General features: G+C 66.4%; 1 protein-coding gene across 1 annotated transcript; it reads right to left on the bottom strand.

Moving 5' to 3' along the window:
* Positions 1-4,558: 4,558 nt before the first annotated feature.
* On the bottom strand, positions 4,559-22,872 carry ZNF469 (zinc finger protein 469). Its single transcript, XM_030760919.2, has 2 exons — positions 21,307-22,872; positions 4,559-17,580 (listed from the first exon to the last, which is right to left on the bottom strand). Exon 2 carries the CDS (start codon positions 17,451-17,453, stop codon positions 6,279-6,281), a length of 11,175 nt encoding a protein of 3,724 aa, XP_030616779.2. The 5' UTR covers positions 17,454-17,580; positions 21,307-22,872; the 3' UTR covers positions 4,559-6,278.
* Between the last annotated feature and the right edge of the window lie 698 nt (positions 22,873-23,570).

Genomic DNA, 23,570 nt, shown 5'->3' with positions numbered 1-23,570 from the left:
GACTGTTCAGGAGAGAGTGGTGGCAGAAGGGCGTTCTCAGCTGAGGGAAAGGCTGGGAGGGCTGGACAGACCGTGGGGAGCGTGTCCCAAGCCCAGGTCAGGTGAGGGGCCTCTTTCTGCTTCACTGTGCCCCCAGTGTCCCTGACTTCACCTCTGTATAGCTCTGAGAGGCCCTGTGGGGACACTGTTGTCAGCCCAACCCCCGCTCCAAGCTTCCCTTACCTACCACCCTGACCGCTACCGGATCCCCACAGCCACTCCTGGCCCCACTACAGGCTGAAGCCAGCCGGGCCTTCCGTTAAGCGAATGATAACCTCAGGCCCTGCCCTGCCCTTACCTTCTCCTCTGAACCTCCCTGAATGTGGGTCCCGGTGGCCTGTGGCCACAGGGCCCTTGCACAAGCTGTTCCTGCTACCCGGTGCACCCTTCCCTCCCACTGCCTGGCCCCCTCACCCTTCCTCAGGGAGGTCCTGACTGCTTCCAGACCACATTAGGCTGCTCCTCTCTGGTCCAGCTTGCAGGGCCCAGGTGCCTTTTCTGTGGTACTCAGCACGCTGTTACCTTACGCTTGCAGTGGTATGAGTGAGTTGTGGACGGTTCCTCAGTGCCAGGGCCCGTGCTGAGCACCGTCTGCTCCCAACAGCTCTCTGAAGAAGGGACGGTTCGAATTCCCATTTGCCAGACAAGGAAACTGAGGCTCAGAGAAGTGAAGTCACTCCCCCAAGGCCCCACAGCAGGTTAGCAGCAGAGCAGCAGTCTCCTTAGGAAACCCACGCCTGCTGCTCCAGAATGGGCCCTGGTGGCTGCGCTGGGGGGAAGGGGACCCAGGCCTCGCTCCCACCGCTGCTGGTCAGCCCAAGGCCCTGGAGCCGCTGGGCAGTTGTGCCAGGGGCCCTCACCGATGCTTGTCAACACCGGCTCTGTGAAGGGTTTAATTAACTTCCTGTTTCAAGGGGGTATAATGAGTTCTAAGCACCACGTGACTCCATAGGGAGGTCAAATGGCAGCAAGGATGTCAAAATAAATTAAGTTAGGGATCAGAGGCGGCCTGCAGGAGGGGCAGGGGAGAAGCCGGGTGATGCCAGTGACGACTAGATGCTGCCCGGGCCACCCTGCGGGGAGGGGAGGTGTACGGGGCGGCGGGCTGCTGCCCGGGCTGCCCCCGTGGTGGCTCGGACTGGCTCCGGCCTGGGAGATGGGCTCAGGTGGTCCCTGTTTGATATCCACCGCCCACCCCTCAGACGTCTTGGGGGAGCAGAGACGGGGGGGAACGAGTCTGGTCTCCTCCCGCCTCAGCAGTCCTCTCTGAAACCGGCACCTCTAACAAGCTGCACCCTCTGAGACCCCGGGACGCAAAGGTTCTTGCCAGCAGACTGTCCTCAGGTATTAGTGAGATCCACCCCTTCATGCAGCTGCCCAGGTGTGGCCCATTTACCAGCCAGGCGCAGACAGGAAATATTATCTGGACATTTCCCAACCAAGAGAGTGGGGGTCACGTGGGTTACATCACCAGATAGGAAGCGCACACTTCCTCGTTCGCCCTCCTTCCTTCCTTCCCCCTCCCCCTCCCCTTCCCCCCCCCCCCCCGCTCCCCCCACAGACGTGGATTGCGCTCCCATACTGGGCACTGGAGGTACAACTGTGAACAGCACACAGGACGCGTCACTCAGGGTCCAGCGGCAGGACAATAGCCAGGATTAAGGAGTGGGCTGTGGGGCACATCAGGTCTAAGTACAGCAGGCTGGGGCCTGGGGCAATGGGGGTGCAGCTGCCATCTTAGCAGGTGGTTAGGGAGGCCACAGAGAAGAGGTGCCACCTGAGCAAAGACCTCAAGGAGGGGAGGGGAGGGAGGGAGCCAGGTGGACAGCGGGGGGACAGGGTCCGGGCAAAGCCAGTGAGCCCCAGCACTTAGCCCTCGGAGGGAGCCCCGAGTGTCAGGGCTGGAAGGGTTTTCAGTGATTGTTGGGCCCATTTAAATAGGCAGGAAGGGACTTCGCTGGTGGCACAGTGGTAAAGAATCCACCTGCCAATGCAGGGGACACGGGTTCAAGCCCTAGTCCGGGAAGATCCCACACGCCACAGAGCAACTAAGCCCGTGTGCCATGTCTACTGAGCCTGCGCTCTAGAGCCCGTGAGCCACAACAACTGAACCTGCGAGCCACAAATACTGAAGCCCGCGCGCCTAGAGCCCGTGCTCCGCAACAAGATAAGCCACCGCAATGAGAAGCCCGCGCATCGCAACGAAGAGTAGCCCCTGCGCAGCAACTAGAGAAAGCCCGAGTGCGGCAACGAAGACCCAATGCAGCCAAAAATAAATAAATAAGTTTATAAAAAAAAAAAAAAAAAAAAAAGGAAAACTGAGGCCCAGAGGGCTGGTGATGAGCCTGATGTCTCTGGCCCCTGGTGGTCGCCCCCCTGCCTGGGCCCCAGCAACGGTCCTGGGTCTCTTGGCAGCTGAGACCGAGGTGCGGTGTGTTCAGGCCCAGCTAAACCCTGGGCCCCGGGAGGGCCATCTGCATCCTCTCTCTGCCTGGGGCTCCGGGGAGGAGGCCGGTGGCCTTGAGTTGCAGCCCACAAGGCCATGCCAGCCAGTCAGCAAGGTAGACATTACCCTGTGGGAAGGGGCTGTGGCCTTGAGCTCCCAGGCGGGCGGAAAGGAGCAATGCCCCAAAGGCTCGGCACGGCCACAGCAGCGGGACCTCGGGCCAACTGCCCACCCACCAGGCAGGCAGAGACACGGGGTCTGGGGAGACACAGCCTCAGGCTCAATTCTAGAGCCCACCCGCGGCACGATCGCAGGTGACGTGGACGGGACCCACGGCCTCCAACTCCTGTCCCCGCACGGGAGGTGCTTGGATGGACCCCGGTGAGGAGGATCCAGCCCTTCCCTGGAGGCCCTTTGCGCGTCTGAGGCTTTCTCTGTGGGACCCTGTACTTGCAGATTCTTCCACCTGCGTGAGCGTAGCCGTCTACACACTCTCCCTGGGAGACCGGATTCTCTGAGCCTAGGAAAGCCCACTTTAATGACATTCTCCAGCAGGGTCCCTGCGAATGTGCCCTCTAGCCACGCGGGCAAGCCTCCCCCTTTACGGGGCCTGGGGATGGAGCCTGGCCTGCCCGCTCCACCACCAGCCGTCTCCCTCCTGCTGCCCTGTCCACCGAGTTCTGGCAGACCCCCACCCGCTCCCCCCGCCCGTCCCCTCCACCTGGCCCTCCTTACCTGGTCCCAGGCACCATCTTCTCTCCTGCCCCGTCTCCAGGCTGGGGGCCGAGGGGTGGTCGGGGTCAGGTTTGGGACCTGGGAGGGTGCAGTTGTACGATACAGCGCTCATGTGACCTTGCTACTGACCCTCTGTCTCCCCGGCCCCCTGCCCAGAGCAGGGCAGCCCCGGGGGACCCTGCAGTCTCAGGGTGAGGGGCACTCTGGCCTCCCAGGTGGGGAAGCCAGGCCCGGGGGTCTCTGCCCGAGGCCAGCGAGGGCAGTGGGGTCTGGGCTCTGCTTCTCAGCTTTCTCAGGGGATCAGGGAGCCGTGGCCCCTGCACAGGCCTATACCCACCTGGACCCTCTCCCACCCTGTCCGGTCCCCTCCCTCGGCTCACATGGGGCCCTTCGGGATGCCCACCCCGGACGCCTCGAGGGTTGGGTCCCATGGATGTGCCCCACAGTCACTCACGTGGGGGTGTGTGTGTGTGTGTGTGTGTGTGTGTGCGAAGCCGTGGAGGACTGCACCCCCGTGTGTCGTGTGTGTCTCTGGGCCCGTCGGTGGGGACGGGGGTGCCCAGTGTACCTGTGATGTGTGTGTGTGGGGCTTGGAGGCCGCTGCCCACTGAGGCCCGGCAGCCGAGCTGCCCCTTCCCCGCTGAGCCGGCGAATGCTGCCACCTGCTGGCCAGGTTGGCGCTGTCCATGCCACGGGGCTTGCGGCTGCGGGGTGGGCTCAGGGTCCAGCAGGGTGGGTTTTGCTCACGTCCAGCCCTGAGAAGACTAGAGCTGCGGGGGTCCCCGACGTGGTGAGCCTCGGCACCCGAGGGCGCGGAGCGCCCGGCTCGCCCCAGCCCCGGATTCACAGTCTGGGGCAGGGCCTGGACGCCCCGTCATGTTTCTGGGGATGCAGACGCCGGCCCCAGGCTGCCCGAGGTGTGGTGAGCCGATGGGGGGGGGCACCCAGTGCCGTGGACCCAGCCGGCCCACGGGCATCCACCACCAAGTCCCCAGATAGCCTTTCCCCGACGCAGCTCCAGCTCCACCCATGGAAAGCGCAACTCCCAGCCCGCACCACTTCGTAAGCCGCTGGCTTGTTCCCGGACCACGGTAGGGGTGGAAATGGAGGCAGCCCACCTGGGCAGGGGGACTTGGTGGGAGCGGCTGAGACCGAGAGAGAGGACAGGGTAGGGCGTCCCTGGCGGAGGGAATGGCAGGGCCGGGGCCTGGCATGACAAGGGGGAGTGCGTAGGGCGTGGGGGGTGGGGGGCGTGGGCTCGGCAGTCTCGGGTCACGCGCAGGATCCCTCCCTGTGGAAGGGCTTGGCGAGGCTCCCCCCCACCCCCGCCCCGGCCCGACATGTGTTGTTTGAGGCCTGCTCTGAGAGACCCCTGTGTCCAGGCAGCTGTCAGGGGCAGGATGGGATCAGGGCTGGTGCCCGACTCTGGACGGGCCCTGCCTACCATCCGGGCGCTTGTCCCGGACACGGGGGTCTTCAGGACACGTGGGCCCCAGGGGTCTGAGCGTGCGGTGGGAGTGTGATCCCTCTTGCTGCCTTTGCTGCCCTCTGGGTCCCCTAACCCAGCTGTGCTAGTTCCTTCCTGAGAGGGTCCCGCCCCGCACTAAGGCACTGTGTGCACCGTGTCAACAAGTCTGGGGGCTGGTGGGACCACTCTATGGCTGGGGCAGCTCTGCAGGGCCAGGTGGCCCTGGGACAGGACGGACGAAGCGGCGGCTCGGGGGGGCAGGCAGGGTGGGGCTGGCGGGAGGACAGAGGCCACAGAGGAGGTGCCCTGTGAAAACAGTGGACATATATTTGACAGCATGGATGCGCTAAGATTTTACAACCTCAGAGCCCCCGGGTTTATTCATTAGCACTAAAGAGGCACTCTGAGTGGCACACGTACCTTCTACAAAGGCAGTATGGGCCTGATTCGGTTTCTTTCGAAATATCAAAATTAAAACTTTTGACATACACATTGCACCCAAGGCTAAAATGAAGAAACAGAACAAAACAAACCACAAACCTCAGAGATACCTAAGAACAGAAGGAAGCCTCTCCCTGCCTCCTGCCCCCGCGAAGACACGATTCTGTAGAAAGGACACGCGAGCCAGCCCCTGGGTCGTGTCAGTGCGTGAGCTGCCCGTGGGGCTGGAGCCTCCCACCGACGGTCGGGAGCCAGCGAAGGGCTTGTCAGGCCACTGGTGTCTTGGGCCGCCCGGGTGGCACATTGCGCCTCCTGGCCCGACCCCACCCCCCAGGTAAAACAAATCAAGGAAGCCTGTATTCACATTACAACATGAAAATAGCACCAGGATCTTCAGAGTAAAATTGCTGATACTTGCAGCAGAGAGCTCCACGTAGAAGGAAGGCTCTAGAGAGGGCAACTGCGGAGGCTGGGCTGGGGGTAGCGCGGGTGGGGAGGGAGGACCAGGGGTCAAGGTGCATCTGGAGACCGGCGCTTCCGTCAGTGGCACGGACAGTGGCCGGCACGACCCTGTGGTCAGAGAAGGCCTGTTGTGCTCGGGGGGGGGTGGTGGTGCGGGGGGCACCGGGCAGCTCACAGATGGCTCTTCTGCCCCCATCTGATTTCTAGGGTCGCTTTGGAATTCCAGCAACAGCAGCAAAGACACTAAGACGGAGGCTGCCTCAACTTACCTCCTGCTAGATGACACAGGTGGGGCGCCCTGTGCAAACCTTTAAAGTGAGGGGTTCTCTGGCGTACCGGGCCTTGGCTGTGGGGCACACGGGGCTGGGGTGGGGGTGAGCGGCTTTCTCGTTAACGTCCTGGTACTGAGAAAACAGCTGCATGGTCTCAAAGAGGCTGCAGCTGGCCCGCCCCTCACCCTTACCTTCCAGCTAGAAAGGGATTGCTGTCCACCCCAGGCCCTGTTCAAGGCATCAGAGTCGCAGGTCTAACACCAAAGTCTGAGTATCTGCACGCTACGGCAGGTGGGTTAAGATGTAGCCACCAGGTAAACTCTCGGAGGACTGGAGCTCCTCAGCATAGACCAGGGTCCCCCGTTTGCCAGTTCGTCCCCAGCCCCACTCCCAGGCACGCGCTGGCTCCTATAAATTACTCGGAAGCATCCTTTTTTAAAGGGATCTTGAAGCTGGTTAGTCTCTGCCCAAAAAGTTGGCTGAGGAGGTGGCTCTGGGACTCGGCTGTCCGGCAGGCCCGGGAGTTGGGGGGTTCAGCACCGAGGACAGCCCCGCCCCTCCTGGGGGGCCTATGCAGGGGTCTGGCCTGGGGGAGGGCCTTGCCCAGCGCCTCCTTGCCGCGCCTGCTGCTCCCTTGGGCGTGGCCGGGCTCCCCCTTCCGCGGCTCTGAGGGCTGGGGCGGTGTCGTCCCGTTCTGGCTACTGGCCTTGGGCTTGGCAGGGGGCACGCGGCTGGGAGTCGCCTGCTTTCGCGGGGCCCGGGGGGGGTTGTCAGGGACTGCGGGGCCTCTCCCTAGGCTCCCCACGGCTTCATTCCTGGTTGGCCCCGGCGCCCGGCCCTTCCTCTTCTTCTCACTGCTGTCCCCGTCCTCCCTGGGGCCCAGGCTCCCTCGCGGCCCCTGGTCACTGGCTTCCCTTGGTCCCTTGGGGTAGCCCTTGGCTGGGGCTCGAGGGGGGGCCTTGTCTGGGGCGGGGCCCTGGCCCGGGCTGTTGGGCTTGGCTGGGGTGGTGGCTGTCTCACTTTGGAGCTGCCCGCTGGCCGGCTGGGGCTGGCTGCCGCCCGCTGCCTTGGTGCCCTGCCGGGGGCCTCCAGCGCCCTGGGAGCCGGGGCCCGGCTTGACTTTGAGGGTGGTGGGCTTTGGCCTGTCCTCAGTGCCATGGGGGAGCTCTGTGGGCACTGGGCTGGGCACCGCCTTCTTCAGTTGTACTGGGAACTTGGGTGCTTTGCTGGCGGTGGACGAGGCTGACCTGTCCTTGGACGAGCTCTGGCAGCCCCCGGGCTTGTTGGCACTGCCTCTGAGGGAGGGGCCTCCTGCACCCCCGGCAGGCGCCACGTGACACGTGGACACCTGCTTCTCCTTCCAGAGCAGAGAGGGGGCTTCTGGGTGATGGTCAGGGGCACATTTGCCAGGGGCGCTTGGGGTCCTGTGTTTCCCTGAGAGCGGGCCAGCTGCCCTCTTTTCCTCTGCGTCTTGGCCTCTGGCCCCCGGCTGGGGCAGAGAGCCCCCTAAGGGGAGAGCCTGCTGGAGGAAGCGCCCAGGGCTGCCTGGGGAAGCCTCGTCCTCGGAGCTCTCCAGGGCCTGGTCCGGCTCGTGGCCATCTGTGCCATCAGCCGAGGCCGCCGGGAAAGGAGACAGAGACGGGGGCAGGAGCTCCTGGAGGGCAGAGGGCAGATCGCCGCCGCCGACCGGGTGGCCCACGGGGTCTGTGGGCCTCTCTGGGGTCCCGGGCTGCCCTGCTGTGGTGCTGGGAGCTGCCTCTGGGCCGGGCTGGGGCAGGGCTGGGAGGGACCGCTCGCTCAGGGTGGGGCCGCTGTCCCGGGACAGAGGCCCGTCCACGCCGGACCCGGGGGGGCTGCTGGACGTTGCCACCCTGCGCCGTTTGCTGGGAAGCGAGCCCTCTCGGACCAAGGCCTTGTGCCCGGGGGCGCCGGGCCTCCGCACGCCGCGGAAGGTGAAGGGCTGCTGCCCCCTCCTCCGGTGTTTGTCCATGTGCCGGTCGAACTGCTCCTTTTTGGCAAAGGTGTAGTTGCAGGAGCTGCAGACGAAGGACCTCTTGCTGATGTGCGTGACGTTGGCGCAAAGCTCGCAGGCGTACAGCGGGGTGTGCTGCAGCTCCAGCTCCCCGCTCAGCCCGTGATCGCCGCCCAGGTGCACGCGCAGCTCCTGGTGCTCGGGGTACACCCGCGGGCACTGGGGGCACAGGTAGACGCGCTGCGGGCTGTGCACCGCCAGGTGGCGCTGCAGCTTGAACGGCTTGGGGAACCGCTTCCCGCAGTGGTGGCAGTCGCGGGCGGGGTCCTTGCAGTCCTGGTGCACCGGGACGGCTGGGGGCGGGGACTCGCTGTGCGAACGGCCGTCGGGGGACAAGCCGCCGGGCGGGGCGGGGTTCACGCAGGCTGACGGGCTGCCCTGGGCCGAGGCGCTGTCCGGGTCTGAGCCGGGGGCGCGGGCCTTGGGTCTTCGTCTCTCCCCCGGGAATTCCTTCCCAGCTCCCACATCCGCCCCTGCCGCCTCCGCGGGGCCCCCGCCTGCCTTGCCGCCGATGGAGCGCTTGCCCCGGTGGGGTTTGGGGACCTGTCCCACGATGCCGCTCAGGAAGCGCGTGGCCACGCCGTCCTCCTCCCAACATCCGGGCAGGTCCCCCAGGGACCTCCGCGCCTGCCCCTTGCGGGCGAAGCGCACGGCGTGCTCTCGCAGGTGCTCGTTGTACATCCAGACGCCGGCGACCTCCCGCCGGCACATGCCGCAGGCCCACAGCCCGGCCTTGCTCTGCACGTGCTTCTCCTGCAGGTGCTCCCTCAGCAGCTCGCGGGAGCCGAACCTGCGCTCCACGCACATGTAACAGGTGGGGGGCGGCGAGGGGCTGTGGGCCAGCTTGTGGAGGTCCAGCTCTCCCAGGCCGTGGAAGCGCTGAAAGCACACCCGGCACTTGTAGGACGCCCTCCTGGCCTTGGTGGGCCGGCCTCCGCCTGGGGCCCTTCTTGCCCCGGCCGCCTCCTCTGTCCTGCTTTGTGGGCCCTGGGAACTGGCCGTGGCCTTGAAGTCCAAGAAGCTGGTGCCCGGGAGACCTGCGGGGTCTTCGCAGGGTCCTAGGAAGCACAGGTCCTGCACCTGCAGACCCGCGGCGCTCCCGGGGACGCCACACTCGTGGTGCTCTCGCTCTAGGTTGGGGGGCTCGGGGCTCGCGTCTCCTAGAGAAGAGGTGGCCCCGTCGGCGGGGGCCTGCAGCTCCAGGCCTCGCCAAGCTGCCGGGACCATGTGCAGCTCAGGGATGCTTTCTGACGGGTGGTCCTCGGCGCAGCAGGGGTCCGCCTCCGCGTGGGGCTCCAGGGCCCACAGGCTGGGGCCCACGGCCCAGGGGTCAATGCCAGGCACCTTGCTGCTGAGGAAGCCCTCCAGGAGGAAGGACTCTGGCAGACCCGCAGCCTCGTCACCCCACGGGTCCTCATGGGACAGGCAGAGCGAGCCAGAGTCACTGAGGTCTGTGGGCAGGCGGAAGGAGGACAGAGTGGCGCTGCCCCCTGCCCGGCTGCTGGGCGCGGGCTGGGGAGGTGGCTTCGACTTTTTACAGCGCTTCCCATAGACACGGGGGTTCTTCTTCCGAACCAAGCGGTCTCCCAGGGGGAAGAGCTGGGAAAAGGAGGCTTCATCATCAAACAAGCTCAGAGGGTCTCCGAGATTCGGGCTGGGGGCTCCAGGGGCAGTGCTCTCCCGCCCCTGGACCCCCTCTCCTGGACTGTGCAGGGGGTCCCACAGGCAACTGCGTATGGTGCCGCCTGCTTCAGCACCACGAGTCTCGGGAGGGGCCTGGGGGTCCCAGGGGGCCTCGTGCCCCTCCCGGACACCTTGCCCTGCTCTGCTCTCGGCCACTCTGCTGTCCCCTGCAGGTTTACCCCCAGCTGCCCTCGACGGCTCTTTGCAGACGCCAGACATCCTGGTCTCTCGGGGTCCCCCGCACCCTCTTGCCGAGGCTGCTTTCCGCCCCACTGGCCCTTCTGGCCCAGGAGGTGCCCCCTCCACCATCCCTGGACAGGCCACCCGATCCCCAGGAGGCTTCCGAGCAGGCGTCTCCTCCAGGTCCGTGGCGCCGCGAGGCGGCTGCGGGGACTCGGCCTCCTGCTCTGCCTCTGGTGAGAGGCGGCGGCTCGGGAGAGCTGGGCAGCTGGCAATGGCAGCTGATGGACTCCAGCCTCTTCTCCCCGAAATCTCATCTGCGGGGCCCTGGAGACCGCTCTCCTCCCGGAACCTTCTCGCTCTTGGCTTTCTCGCCCTCTTGCTGGCTTTCCCCTCTGACTCGCTGGGGAAGTCTGCGGGCGGCCTGCCCCGCCTCTGGCCCCCGCCTTTCTTTGTCTGTTTGGAACGGGCCTCATCCCTCTCCAGCTGGTCCTGTTTCCTGGGCTCTGCAGGCCTCACGTCCACCCCTTGCTTGACCGTGTCTGGGGGATGTGGTTCCCAGCGAGGGGGACAGCCCGGTGCTCCCAGAAGGCTGAGCCCCCGCCTAAGCCCCCTGGACATCCCGGGACCCAGGGCATCCTCAGGAGCCACAGAGCCACGAGCAGGGCTTAGCCTCCCGGCCTGGCTGGGGTCTCCCACCAGGCGCCTCGGTCTCTCCTTCCCCGGCACCCTGCGGCTCTTCTTTCCCGGTGGGTGGCACGTCTGGGGAGCAGGTGGGGCCGCTGGGCTTGGCTGGGAGGCAGTAGCCCTGTGCAGCCCGTGCTTCCTGGCTCTGTGGCGGCTCAGGCCCGGCCCAGAGCGGAAGGAGGCTGAGCAGACCTCACAGGTCACGGGCTGCCCGCTGGGGGCTCCGCCCCTCCAGTGGCCGTTCTCAGTGAACACTGGCTTCTTTTTAAAGCCACGAGGCTTCTGTCTGGGGTCCTGGGGACTGAGGGGATCCCCCTGGGGTCTCTGGTGGAGGGTGTCCCCGAGGCTTTGGGGGGAGCGCGGCCTGGAGTCACTGGCTGTGCCGCTCGGAGTTGTGGTTCTGCCTGGGTGGAGCTCTGTGGCAGGGCAGGTGACCCTCAGACCCCTGGTGCCGGCTTCGGATGCCTCTGTAACAGCAGGGCGCCCAGCCCCGGGCATCTCTAGGCCCTCCTGTTCCTGGAGGCTGGCCTCTGCCTCACCTTCCTGGCAGGTGTGGGGATCTGGCCCCATGGCCCCCCGTGTGGAAGGGTCAGTGGGCACAGCGGTGACACCGTGGCTTTCCCTGTTGCCTGGGGGTTCTGAGGAGGGGCCCTTGGGCACCCCATCGGGGTGGGTGCTGGACAGGGCTCCCCTGGGGTCTGGCCACTCGGCCCTGGGGCCTCTGACTGCCCCCAGGCCACCAGTGGTAGGGATGCCGGATAGGGCAGCGGCCGTGATGGTCACTCTCGGGGAGGTGGCCCTCGCTGGGGGGGGAGGGGTGACACAGGCAGGAGCTTCCCTGGGTCTCTCCTTTCTGGAACCCTCTAGGGTCCTTGCCATGCGACCTCCAGGGCAGTCCCCTCCATGGGCGGGAGTGAAGACACCGACGAAGCTGGGCTCCTCGGGAGGGTCTTCCAGGGGGCCACAGTCCCCCCAGAGAGGGCGGTGAGCTGGGCCTTCCGTGGGGCCGCAGGGGTCAGGGGTGGCTGCAGAAGTGGGCGAGGGGGTGTGCATGGCCAGGTCCCTGGTGGGGGGCACCGGGCTCTCGCCAGTGAACAACAGATGCTTCTGAAGGCCCGGGCCAGCTACTGCCTCTGGAGTCTGGTCCTCGGGCCCATCTCCCGTGTCGGCTGCTGCCAAGGCTGGGACTGAAGACTCTGCCTCAGAGTAGGCGGGGCCTGGGGTGGTCCGTGCCCCGTTCCAAAGGCCCACGGCCGCCCTGCTTCTCTGGAGCTGCCCGGCTAGCTGGGCCGGCCGCCCCGGCCTCCCCCGGTCATCTGGCTGCAGTTGGCTGGCTCCAACTTGGCCCTCGGGCTTCTCGGCCTGGCCGTGTGAGCCTGGATGTCCATCTCCCTCTGGCCCCAGCTGGCGTCCGGCCACAGCAGGGACGGCTGTCATCCGCATACCCCCTGGGAAGCCTTGGGCAGGGCTGCAGGCCATTTTCCCACCTTCCACACTCTCCTCTCCCGGATCTGAGGGGCCGCTGTGCTGAGGACTCTGGGTGTCATCAGGCGGGGGCCCCTGTGAGCCCCGGGCGTCATCTTCTCTCTCAGCCGCTCTGGCCACCAGGAGCTGGAGCTGATGAAGGGGGCTCGAGGCTGGGTCCTGGGGCCTCCTGCCAGGGCTGGGGTCGGGCACAGAGGCACGACTTGGGGAGGCCCCCGCTGGTACAAACCCCTCATTACCCTCAGGGCCAGGGCCCCCTGCTACAGGGGACAGGAGCCTTGCTCCTCCTGGCCCACCTGTGCTGCTCACAGAGTGTCCCTTGGGGCCACCGTTGTGACTGGCCCCAGAATGTGGGGTGGCACCCAGGGGCAGAAGCTTGGCCCCCCGAAATGCCAAACCAGGTGCAAGAGGAGCAACAGGGCTGCCGAACGCTTCCAGCTCTGAGGGGTCTCGGCAGGGCCCAGGTGCCCTGTGGGATCCCGGGGAATGCCCCCCTCTCCGTGGGCAGAGAAAGAGCAGTGGGAGGTCTTGGCTGTGCTGTATTCTGGCGGCCCTGTTACCCTTAGGAAGTGAAGGCTCAGGGCTTGGGCTGCACTTCGCTAAACTCCCCATGTCCCATGGGGGCTCTGGTAAACAGACTTCCAGGTGGGCCCCGAGGCCCCCTTCGGCCCTGGGGAGCCCCGTCTTGGAGACCCCAGCTTTCTGCACTGGCCGGAAACTGAGGCTGGCCCCAGTGGGCCTGAAAGGACCCCCAGGAGCCACGTCCTTGTGGGCGCCGGGGGCCAGGGCTGCTTCTCCAGGGTGGAACGAGGGCCACTCCTCCTGGGGGCCCCCTAGAGTGGCCCCCGTGGTGGCCACAGTTGTTTCTGCCCCCTCCGGGTGTGGACTCAGTTCCCCAGGACTGGTGACGCTGGCTCCGCACGGCTCTCCCGGGGCGTCCTGTGCGCCTTTGCTTTGCAGCTGACACTCCAGTTCGGTGACCAGCCTTTTGATCTCGAGCTCCTCCTCTGACAGGTCACCGCTACAAGCGGTGCTACATTTGATAACCTTGCCGGGCAAAGTGGGGAGGCTGGTGGCCACAGTCCCTTCACTGGGACACCTCTGACTGAATGCCTTTTCCCCTGAGAGGCTGGGAGAAGGGCGCAGATGGCCAGGCGGCACGGGGGACACTTCCTCCAGCAGGGACCAGCCCATCTTGGGCAGAAACGAGGGGTACGGCGGGTCTAGCTGAGGTTTCCTCGGGGGAGGGGCAGCACACGCACGCGGCACCTGGGTGTCCCCGTTCCCAGAGAGGCTGCCGTAGACTGGCGGCTCGAAGCCATGCCCAGGCAGCCCCGAGAAAAGGGCCGTGCGCTCCAAGGCCGGTGGCGATTCAGCTTTGCCTGGGCCCGTGACGACTGTGTAGGGTGGGTTCCTGGGCGGCTTGGGCTCTTGGGAACTGGCATCCTCGCCACCCTGGCAGAGGCCTGCTCTGATGGCCGGTGGGCTGTCTGGGGCTGAGGACTGAGAGCCCAGGTCTTTGTGGCAACAGCCAGCCAGGTCTTTGGGTCTGAGGAACAATCCGCCGGGAGGGCTGCTGCAGGGCTGAGGCCCCTTTTTGGCGGCTGGAAGCCCCACGGAATCTCCAAGACCAGGGGTCTTCAAAAAGAGGGTCCTGGGTTCGGGGTGGGCCGTGTCGGCTGCGTTAGCGACGGGCACCAGTGACTCTCCTGGCGGGGAGGCAGGGGGCTCCGAGCACCGGGGGGCACCCAGCGGGGGCGAGCTCGCGCGGGGCGGCACTGTGTCCTCCTTGCGGAGCTGTGGTTGCTCTGGGGTTGGGGGGCAGGGGTCTCCTCCCCCACAGGTGGCTGGAGAGGAGCTCAGAGCCTCTCTGTGAAGTTCTGTGGCCTCAGGGGGAAGGTCTTCAGCGATTTCAGGGCTCGCGGTGTCTCGGAGGAAGTCCAGAGAGGGATGGCTTTCCTCTGGGGTCTCGGCGCCCGTGGGACCCTGCAGGAGGCGCTGGGGGCCTCTCTCCTCAGGGCCCACTCCAGCCTCTGAGCCGTGCGATGGGCCCTGGGCCTCGGGACTCTTGATGGGACCTGGCCACGGCCTGCCCGGCTCCTCTGGGCCCGGGGAGGCCTCAGGCCTCACGGTCTCCTGCCTCACGGCCTTCCTGGGCTTCTGCTGCTGCCCGTCCACTTCCTTCCTCTTCTCGCCCCGGCGCCATCGCCGGCCGCTGGGGCGGGGCCGGCCTCTGAAGCGTGAGCCTCGCAGCCGCGGGCCAACCTCCTCCTCAGACTCGGAGGCGCCGCCGCGGTCGGGGGGCCCACCGTCCGCGGTGCCCGGGGCTGGGCCGCGCTGGCCCGCCCGGTTCTTCTGCTCCACGATCTTGTGGATGAGCTCCTTGCTCCAGGTGCCGCCGCGCGGCCGCCTCCGCCTGCAGTCCTGGCCGGGGGACAGTCGGAGGCGCCTGGAGCTCCGGGTCTCCACCAGGAGGGCCCGTCCCCCCGGGTCTGCGTGGCTCTTGGGGGCCTGGGTTCTGAGGTCCCGCGGGCGGGACAGGGCCGGCTCAGCCCGGCCTTTCCTCCTCGGCCTCAGGCGGCTGGCCCTGGAGCCCCTGCCCGGCCTCTTGGCGGTGCTGACCGTGTCCAGCTCTTTCCGGAACAACTTAAATCGCTTTCCTCTTCTCTGCTGGCCGGCCAGGCCGGCCCCATCTGCCTCTGAGGGCGCTGGGCCCAGGGAGCGGGTTTTGGGCCTGGGGCCGGCCGGGTAGCCCGTGTCGCCAGGCCGGGTCGGCTGGGGCTCCAGCGGGGCAGCCACCGCCGGGAGCGGGAGCTGGGCTTTGTTCTCTGGCGTTGCCCCCAGCCTGGTCTTGGGGGGCTGCCCGGTGGCGGGGCCCCGGGGGCCGGAAGGTTCCTCGTCAGTGAAGACGTCGATGAAGCTGCTGTCGATCTCAGGGTTGTCTGACTGGTACTCCAGGCCGTTGAGCGCCTCCGTGATGAGGCTGTCCAGCTTGGCGGCATCGTCCAGGTCCAGGTCCCCTGCAGGCAGTGGGAAGGGGGCGGCGGCCGGGCTGGGCAGGAAGCTCATCCTCAGGGGGTCATCTCTGCCATCGGGCCGGACGTCCCCACCCAGCAGGAAGGGCGCTGTCCTGGTGTGGCTGAGTGGGCTCGGGGTCCCGCTGGCCGGTGCTTTGGGGGCAGCCAGTGCAGAGGGGGTGACGGGGGGCGTGGGGAACCCGGGGGGCTGCTGGTGGCCATCCTTGGCCCTGGCCGGCAGCAGGCTGCAGAACTGCCGGTGCCCCAGGAAGGCGGCTAGGCTGCTGTAGTTCCGGTCACACTGCCGACAGGTGAGCAGCACGTCCAGCTGGTCCAGGCTGGCGCTGCTGAGGGGGAAGTGGTGGGCGGAGTAGGGGGGCGGCTCCTGGGGGAAGCCCTCCAGGCCCACGCTGCCCACCTCGAGCCCCGAGCTAGGGAACGGGGGCTCCTCCAGCCCCTCTGTGGGGAAAGGGAAGGCCTTGACTGGCTCTGGCTGGTAGTGGATGGGGAGGGTGTGCGAGGGCTCAGGGGACGGGAAGGGGCTGCCGGTGTCCTGGGGGTGCGTGGGTGGGTGGAAGAAGGCGGATGGCCCGAGCGGCGCGGGGAGCTGGCCCTCATCCGAGCTGGGGTTGGCTGGGCTGCTGGACAGAGGGGACAGTGACGAACAGGTGCTGCTGGCCGTGTGGGTGGCCGGCGAGGGCAGGGGGGACTCGCTGGGGGAGGCTCCCACCACCCTGGGCGGGGGGGGGCCGGGGGGGCCCCGGGGGGAGGCCTGGGGCTGGGCCACCCCGAAGAAGGGGGGCTGGGCTCCAGGGTCCTTCAGCCCGTTGTAGGCGAACAGCCCAGGGGAGCCACCGCTGTGCTGGCCCGGGCTGTTTCTCAGGACCGCCAGTTTCTCGCCCGGCCCGGGCGTCTTGCCTGTGGCAGCAGCCAGGGCTCCCTGGCTGCCCCCCTGCCACTCGGGGACTTCCGGGGGGAAAGGCAGCTGGTTCAACATCTCCATCTGGTGGGGGCCGGGGCCGGCGGCCGGGAGCACCTGGGGCCAGGGCAGCGGGGGGCTCTGGGGGAGGCTGAGCTGCTGGCCTGGGCCAGGCTGGGCTTCGAAGAATGCGCTCCTGGTAGTGGCCAGGGGGCCCAGGGGAGGCGTGGGGTAAGGGGCTGGGGCGGGGTCCCAGAGCGGGGGCAGTCTGGCGGCGGGGGGCCCGGAGGCAGTCAGCTCCGTGTCCCGAGGCCCTGGGCTGGCGCCCACCCCGCCGGCTCCGGGGCTTCCATACGCCTGCCCGGGAAACTGCCTCTGGGCCAGCGAGTTTGGGGGCCCCCTGGGGCTCCCCAGCCCATCGTGGGCCGAAGGCGGCCTCTCAGGGAGCACTTTGGTCATGCTCTCGTGCAAACTGTCCCGGAAGGTGGCCGTGCTCTCCGAGAAGGGGCTGGGGGCCGGGCGAGCAGCGCCAGGGGGAGGGAGCGCACCACCAAGGTCGCTGGGGGCGTTGAGGCCGCCTGGCCGGCCAGGGTAGCAGGGCGGGGCTGGGGGGCCCGAGCGGGCGGGCAGGGGGTAGGCTGGGCCCGTGCCCACCGGCTCCTCGGGCCACGCTCCCCGAGGCTGGTGGAAGGCGAACACCAGCGCCCTCTCGGCGAACTCGGGCCCGGCCGCGTCCTCGGGGAAGGCTTTCGGGCCGGCTCCGTGCAGCTCTGGGAAGGGGTACTGGAAGGCAACCACCCCGGGGCTGCCGCCTTCGGGAAAGGGCTCCGGCTCAGCGGGCGGCACCCCGAAACTAGCACCTGGGAAGCTGTTCTCAGCCGTGGGAGGCCAGGCGTCGGCCCTGCTGGCCTGGAATTCCACGTAGGAGGCCGGCCGGCAGGGGCTGGCGCCGCTGCTCTGGGGGGCCCTGAGGGGCGGGGGCCCAGGGGTGGCGCTCGGTGAGGTATAGTTGGTGGAGGTAAAGCTGGAGGGGGTCTCCTGGAAGCACTTTTGGAAGCTGAGCTCTTCCGGGCCAGGCGAGGCCTCAGCCCTGGGGGGGCCGGGCCTGAGACGGGCTCTGGTTCCTTGGCCCCGGGGGGCCTCGGCCTCTGGGGGCCGGGGGGCCTCTTGCTGCGGGCCCTCAGGGGTCTTCTCGTCCAGGGCGGGTTTGGGCCTTGAGCTGGCGATGCTCAGACCGTAGAGCTGCTGGGGGCTGCTGTCCAGCCTGCTCGCCCGCCGTGCGCGAGCCTGCACCAGGTTCCTCCCTGCTGGGGCCTGGGGGCTGCTTCCCTTCCCAGGGGCGCTGCTCAGGGACTGGGTTCTGGGGAGTGGGGCCTTGGGCCCCGCCTTCCCAGCCTGCCGCACCTGAGTCTCAGGGCTGTCCATGGCTTGGGCCCCGCTGCCCGTGGTCTTGGCGGTCCTGTTGGCTGGGGCACTGACCTCACTGGGAGGTTGCAGGGGGCCCCCCGTGCCACTGGCCGCTGGGCAGAGCTGCAGGTCTCCGGTCATGGTTGGGGGTGGCGCTCCGAGGGGCTGCTCCCCAGGCATGGCCCCTCCGTCCTGGGTGCTAGGAGGATGCTGTGGTCTGAGGCGGGCCGCGGAAAGCGGGCTGGGCGGACATCCTCGCCCCTCGAGGGGCCCTGGAGGGGCCTGCTCTCATGGTCCTGAGTGGAGCCTGCAAGGAAAGGACAGAGTGGGTCGGGGACTGTGGGGCTTCGTGGCTCCCACGGTGGCGTGGCAGGCTGGGAGCAGAAGCGGCGGGCACGTAACCTGTACTTTTAGGGGAGGGGGATTGGCTCCGTCGGCACCTTGAGAGATGAGAGGGGAAAAGAGTTGCTGCCAGACTGAGAAAGGGCTTAGTGGGGGGGCGGATTGGGGTTGGAGAGGAAAAGGAAGGAAAAAGAGAGAAAATACTGTCGAGGCCTGAGATCTGAGAAGACCCCTGGCCACCCCCAAGCAAGCCGTGCGAGGCACCAGCCGGGCCCTGAGCAGCAAAGCCCCAAGTGGCACGTGGCTCCCAGACCTGCAGTGGCCCCGGGGTGGGTGACGGGCACCTGACAGCCAGGGCGGAGAGCCCAGGAAGGACGGAGGGGGCGTCTGGCTGAGGCTCCCACCTGGTCCTTCACCTGCCCCATCCCCTGACCCTGGGATCACACAGGACGGCCTCCAGGCCCTCGCCCTGCGGACCCCCGGTCTCCGGAAGGTTCTGGCTCCTTTCTTGGGCCCCTGAGCTGAGCTCCTGTTTGGGGGCACACGTATCTGGCCTGTGCCTGTGACCCTAACCCAGAGCACAGCCCCACGGGCCTCTGGAGAAAAGCCCCACCCAGAACACTGAGCTTTAGGAGCACTGGGTGAGGGGAGCCTCCGGGGGCATGGCCCTCACCCCTTCCTTCTCTCTCCATGACCCCACTCCCATCCCCCTAGCGGCTCTGGGGGTCTCGTCCACAGAGCAATCCCGCGGCCGGCTGTCAGCAACGCTGATTTTCTTGGCTCTCCCCAGACAGTCGTGGGAGCTCAGCCCCATGTGAAGGCCACCAGCTCTGAGGCTGGGGCAGAGGCTTCCTGACCCAGGTTGGGCGTGGTTCCAGTGCCGGCCAGCAGCGGGCGCCACATCGCCCCACCGCCGCCCCATCCCCTGCCAGGCCAGCCCCGCCACTGGACCCTCCCCATCCCATCAGCCTGGGGGCGCCCTCCCTCCTAGGTAGGGACCTCCCCGCTCCTCTGGGCTCCACTGCCTGGGGCAAGTCCTCAGCTTCCCTTTGCACATGTGGACTGAGAGCCCTTGGGGCAGGGCTCGTGGGTGAAGTTTGCTGAATGAATAAATGATGGCAGTAGCAGTAGCTTGAGCTCCTTCTGGGCCCTCACTGGGGGCCAGGACACTGAGTGCTTCCCAACCACTCCTCTGGTCCTCACAGTGGCTCGAGAGGTCAGAAGCGCTACTGTCATCGCTGATTTACGGGTGAGATTATGGAGCACAGGGAGGTGCGTAACTCGCCCAAGACCTCAGGGCTAGTGAAGGACACCGGGGGTTCCTGCGGGGCCTCCTCCCAGCCCCACATGTGGTCCGGACACCTGCTCAGAGCCAGGCTGTGCCTGGTGTAGGGGCAGCAGCAGTCAGGGCCCCCAGGACGGCCCCCGCACGAGAGAGCCGTGGGGGCCAAGGGGAGGGCGGGCCCCTCGTGACGCTGCTGGGGCAAGTCCCTTAGTCGCCGTGTGCCTGGAAAATGGGTATCCCAGTGGAGCCCCCGATGGGGCTGTTGCAGGGACGACCCTCTGCCAACTCTGGGTCAGCCCCTTGTGGGACGTGTGTTGTTTGGGGGGGGTTGCCGACTCGCTCTGTTGCCGCCTGAGCCTGGGCCCTTGAGGGCGAGTCTGCATCTGCTCCTCTGCCCGCGCCCCTGGCCTGGAGTCTGGCACACAGTAGGCGCCCAGGACTGGGGAAAGTGGGTTTGCACGCCCTTGGGGTAGTGATGGTAACAGCCTCCCTCGCAGGGCCGTCCTGAGGCTCAGCAATGCACAGAGCCTGGCCGGCCGCTGGCACGCAGGGGCTCCCCCGGATGCCAGCGCCTCCCGGGCCTCCGTGTCCCCCGTCTGTGCACGGGCTGCCAAGCTGCTTCTCCCCCGCACTGCTTGAAGCCACATGAGAGTCGGGGTCTGTCGGGGTCACCTGGGCCGTCCCGCCTGAGTTTTTAAGGAGGAGTGGAAGCCCTGAGCCCAGGCGCCCCTCCCCCGCTCTCGGGCACCTGCGGCCTCGGGCCCGCACACTCGTCACTCTGAACGCCAGAAGCCCGGGCTCTGGTCAGAGGGCTCCCCGTTGGGCTCAAGGTGGGGAGACTGCATCATGACCCACGAGTGCGCTGTGCCCTGCGGAAGGACGGTCCGTGTGTCCTGCTGCAAGCAGCACGGGCCACGTGGCTCCTTCTGGCCGCTAAGCTGCAAGCAGCAGTGGGTCATGCTTCTTTCAGGCAGAGACATTCGGAGCCAGGACTCGGGAATCGCCTTGCTGCCTTCCAAGGACCGAGGTCACAGGCTGCGGTGGGCTAGCTGCCTGTCTGCCAGCAGCACCGCCCATCTCCTGGCTCCCCTTCTCCATCGGCAGAGGGGGATGGTCGGACCCGGTTGTCTGAAGGGCCCTTTCGGTTCCAGCGGCTGTGAGTTAGCTGCTCCTGGTGGAAAGGCCCCATATGGGGGCTGACCCCTTGTTCTCAAGTTCAGGTTCACGTGGCGCTTCTGGACATCTGCCCCATGCCCAGCGTTCAGGGGAGCAGACACAGCACAGCTGTGGACACCTGACCCTGGCTCAGAGCTCCTGGACAGCCCAGAGAGGCTGGGCGTGGAGGGCAGTGGGTAGGCAGCACTTACTGCATGCTAGGTGGGACTTAACTCAGGACCTGGAGGGTCAGAGGAGGGGGCTCCCGCATGGCAGGCATCAGGGGCTCTGAACCCACTTGGGGCTGGTGTCCGCCCCTCCCTAGGAGCAAGGACGGGCTCTGGTCTGTGGGGCCTCTGCTCCTGAATCTGCCAGGCAGTGAAGCCCAGGGGCCAGGTGGGCAGATGCACAAGGGCCCCTGACCTCGAGGGGCCTTCCTCACCACCCCTATGCACACTGCCCAGGTGCTGCTGTGAGGAGCGGGGAGGGCCCAGGGCTTGGCCTCCCCACAGCTTCTGGAGCTTTCTGGGGGTGGCCGGTCACGCCCAAGTAGCTGTCAGACACCATGGAGGCCCCGCAGGTCCAGGCTCCAAACTGCGCCCCCTGAGAGGGATGGGTGGGTGGGGCTCGGGCCTGGGCGGCTGATGGCCGTGGTCCTGATCCCTCGGCCCCTGCTGGCTGTGGCCCCGGCACCTGCCCCGCCTCAGTGGGCTCAAGGTCTCCACCCATGCCCCGGGACTGATGCTGGCTCCTAAAGAGTGCAGTGAACAAGCTCCTCACCGGGTGTTTAGCAGACGGTGTGGTGGGAACCGAAGTATTTCCCTGTGAATACCATAACCGCTACGTCCCGTCACCCCCTGAGTCCTGTTCTGCTCACGGACACAAAGCAGATGTAGGGCGGCTTGTGCGGAAGGCTGGGCAGGGTCTGAAAACAGGCGTAAGAGGCTCATTTGCTGGTTTGAATCAGCTGTGCTGCAGGCCCCTCGGGAAAGGAGGGGTCTGGCCCGAGTGGCCTGACGAGCTGGCCAGGGGACAGAGCGTCAGGTGACAAGCCTGGCCCAGGGCTGCGGTTCAGAGCCGAGGGCCGGCCCTGACACCCGGCCCCGGAGGTGGTCCGGGGAGACCGCTGGCAGCCCCCATTACTGCCTGAGCGAGCAATACGGAAGGAGACACGGGTGGCAGGGCGGGGACAGGGCAGCTCTGGCCGCGTGCGGCCCGCCAGCCTCCACTCCAGCGGTCCCCTCTACGTACCTGGGAGTCGGCCCTCAGCTGGGTCGCCGCGCAGCTTCCACAGGGATGGGGATTTCTTGGCTGCAAAGAAAATGGGAAGCATGTCAGCATCAATGTGGTGCTTGGCCGCAAGCCCTGGGGGGGTGGGGCCCGGAGAGGACATGGAGCCTGCAGAGCCCCAGGAAGCCGACGTGGACTGCGGGGAGCTGGGTGACCACAGGAGGCCCGTGGGCAGCTCAGTCCGGCCTGGCGGGTGGGGGAGCCCTGCAGGGGTGGGGTCAGCTGGTCGCCTTCCTGCTGGGCTGGTGGTGATTTTACGTTTCTTGTCGTGGTATTTCGTGTGCACAGATCACACGTTCCTGTGGTTGAAGTTCTGCAGTGAGAGGTCTCCCCCCCCCACTGGCTCCCCCGGCCCATGGACCCTCTTCCGCTGTCCTGCTGGGTCAGCACACGGGGCAGCTTCTTGTGTTTCCTTCCAGAGTTTCTTGATGCAAATACCAGAAAATACGAATAAATATTCCCATTCACCCCTTTCTTCAACAAAAGATAGTCTACTACACGCACTGTACTTTTTGCATTAAACGGTGAATCTTAGAGGTAATCCCACAGACCCTCATAAGGCGACGTCTGGCTGACGTCTGCCTGTCCATTGCTCCACCCACACGCAGCTACGGAACGTTCTGCGGAACGGCTACTCGTATACCCAGATCCCTCCGGACGGGTGGATGCTAGCTTGTCCTATTTGGGCCTTTACAAATAGCAGAGCCACGAATACGTGTAAGTGAGACCAGCAGGATGAACCCAAAGGAGAAATGGCACCGTCAAGGGCAAGTGCATTTGGGATTTGGAGAGAGATGGTCAAATTAAGCACTATTGCGGTTTTAACATTTGGCCACAGATTCTTTCATCTTCCTCCCTCCAAAAGGTGGAGCCCAGATCCCTCCCCTTGAACAGGGGCTGGACGTGGCGACTCGCGGCTAACGCACAGAATACACGCCCAAATTCGGCACCCACGGCAACGGTATATAACGGTTCATTGTTTCAAGCTGCTATGTGTCACATAGCCTTAGGGAACCACTGGGACAACTCTTGGGGGTTGTACTGACGTGCCGCCCTCCTGACAATGTGGAGACTCAAGGCTTTCAAGTGAGTCCCGGCGTCACGGGGCGGGAAGCGTGCCCTTACCTGGAGGTGGGCAGGCCGAGGCCTGGGGAGGGCTCTGCCTTCCCTGCAGCTTCCCAGTTACTCATTCATTCATTCACTCACTCACTCACTCACTCAGGGATCTCCACGTTTCTGCTGGATGATGGGCCACACAGTGGTGAGCAACTGATTCTGCCTCTGCTGTGAAAAGTCAACAGGAACTATGGATGAGGAAACGAAGGCTCAGAGAGGTTGTGTGACTTGGCCAAGTCACACAGCACGTAGTGCACACGTAGGGGTGTGAGGCAGTCCCCTGGGGACCACGCTTGCCCCGTGCAGGACAAAGTAGCTCTGCACCTCAGCCCCCACCTCGGGGCCCCCTCCTCCCTGGGGCGGCCCTGCCTCCACGTGCTGACCTGTGGGCAGGGCTCAGCCACCCCGTCAGCCTCTGTCCTCTGTCCCAGGATGGCGGGCCTGACGTCCTCTGCCTGCAGCACCCCATGCTGGCTGCCCCTCCGGGGGCACAAGGGCCCATCTTGGGTGCTCAGACTGTGGGGCAGGTGGGGGACAGCGTGTGTCCGGGTCTCGGGTTCCCACCCCTGCCCAGGCTCTTGGCAAAGCCCCTTGGTGCTAGCTGGTGTGGGTTTCAGCAGGCCTGGGGCCCCTTTGAAGTGGGGAGATCCAATCCCCCAGATCCCGGCCTGCCCCCAGGAACCCCACGAGTTCAGGCGTCTCCTTTTCGCTGAGAAACACCACCTGGCCCCAGCCTCTGGGTAACTCAAGCCCACGGTGGTGCTGGCCGGCTCCAGCTGGGGTGTGGGCAGCAGCTCCTGGTGAGGGGTGTCCCGCCATGGGCCTTGGGCCCCTGCCCTCTGGTGTTCCCTCCCCACGGACCCCAGGCCCTGTACCGTGTCTGGCCTCTGCTCCCGACCCTCTGCCCTCACCTCCCATTTCAACCTGCCCCGTTTCAGCCGGGGCCTCTCCGTACCCTCCTCTTCCAGCTTCCCGATTCTCACCCACTTCCAGGGAGACCGTGAGGGGGCGGGGGGGGGGGCGCGTCAGCTGGGCCCGGGCTTGAATCCTGGCTCTGACACCTCCTGGCTGCAAAACGGGGTGATCACAGCTCTGGTGTCAAAGGGCTG

The sequence above is a fragment of the Delphinapterus leucas genome, chromosome 20 (assembly GCF_059928025.1).
Source record: "Delphinapterus leucas isolate spDelLeu-1000000601 "Yukka" chromosome 20, BTC_Dleu_Yukka2, whole genome shotgun sequence".
Taxonomy (NCBI): domain Eukaryota; kingdom Metazoa; phylum Chordata; class Mammalia; order Artiodactyla; family Monodontidae; genus Delphinapterus; species Delphinapterus leucas.
This window is presented reverse-complemented; position numbering and strand designations above follow the sequence as displayed.

What these genes read in the sequence shown, in the direction of transcription:
- ZNF469 (XM_030760919.2), bottom strand. Translation starts at nt 17,453, where the DNA reads ATGCCTGGGGAGCAGCCCCTCGGAGCGCCACCCCCAACCATGACCGGA.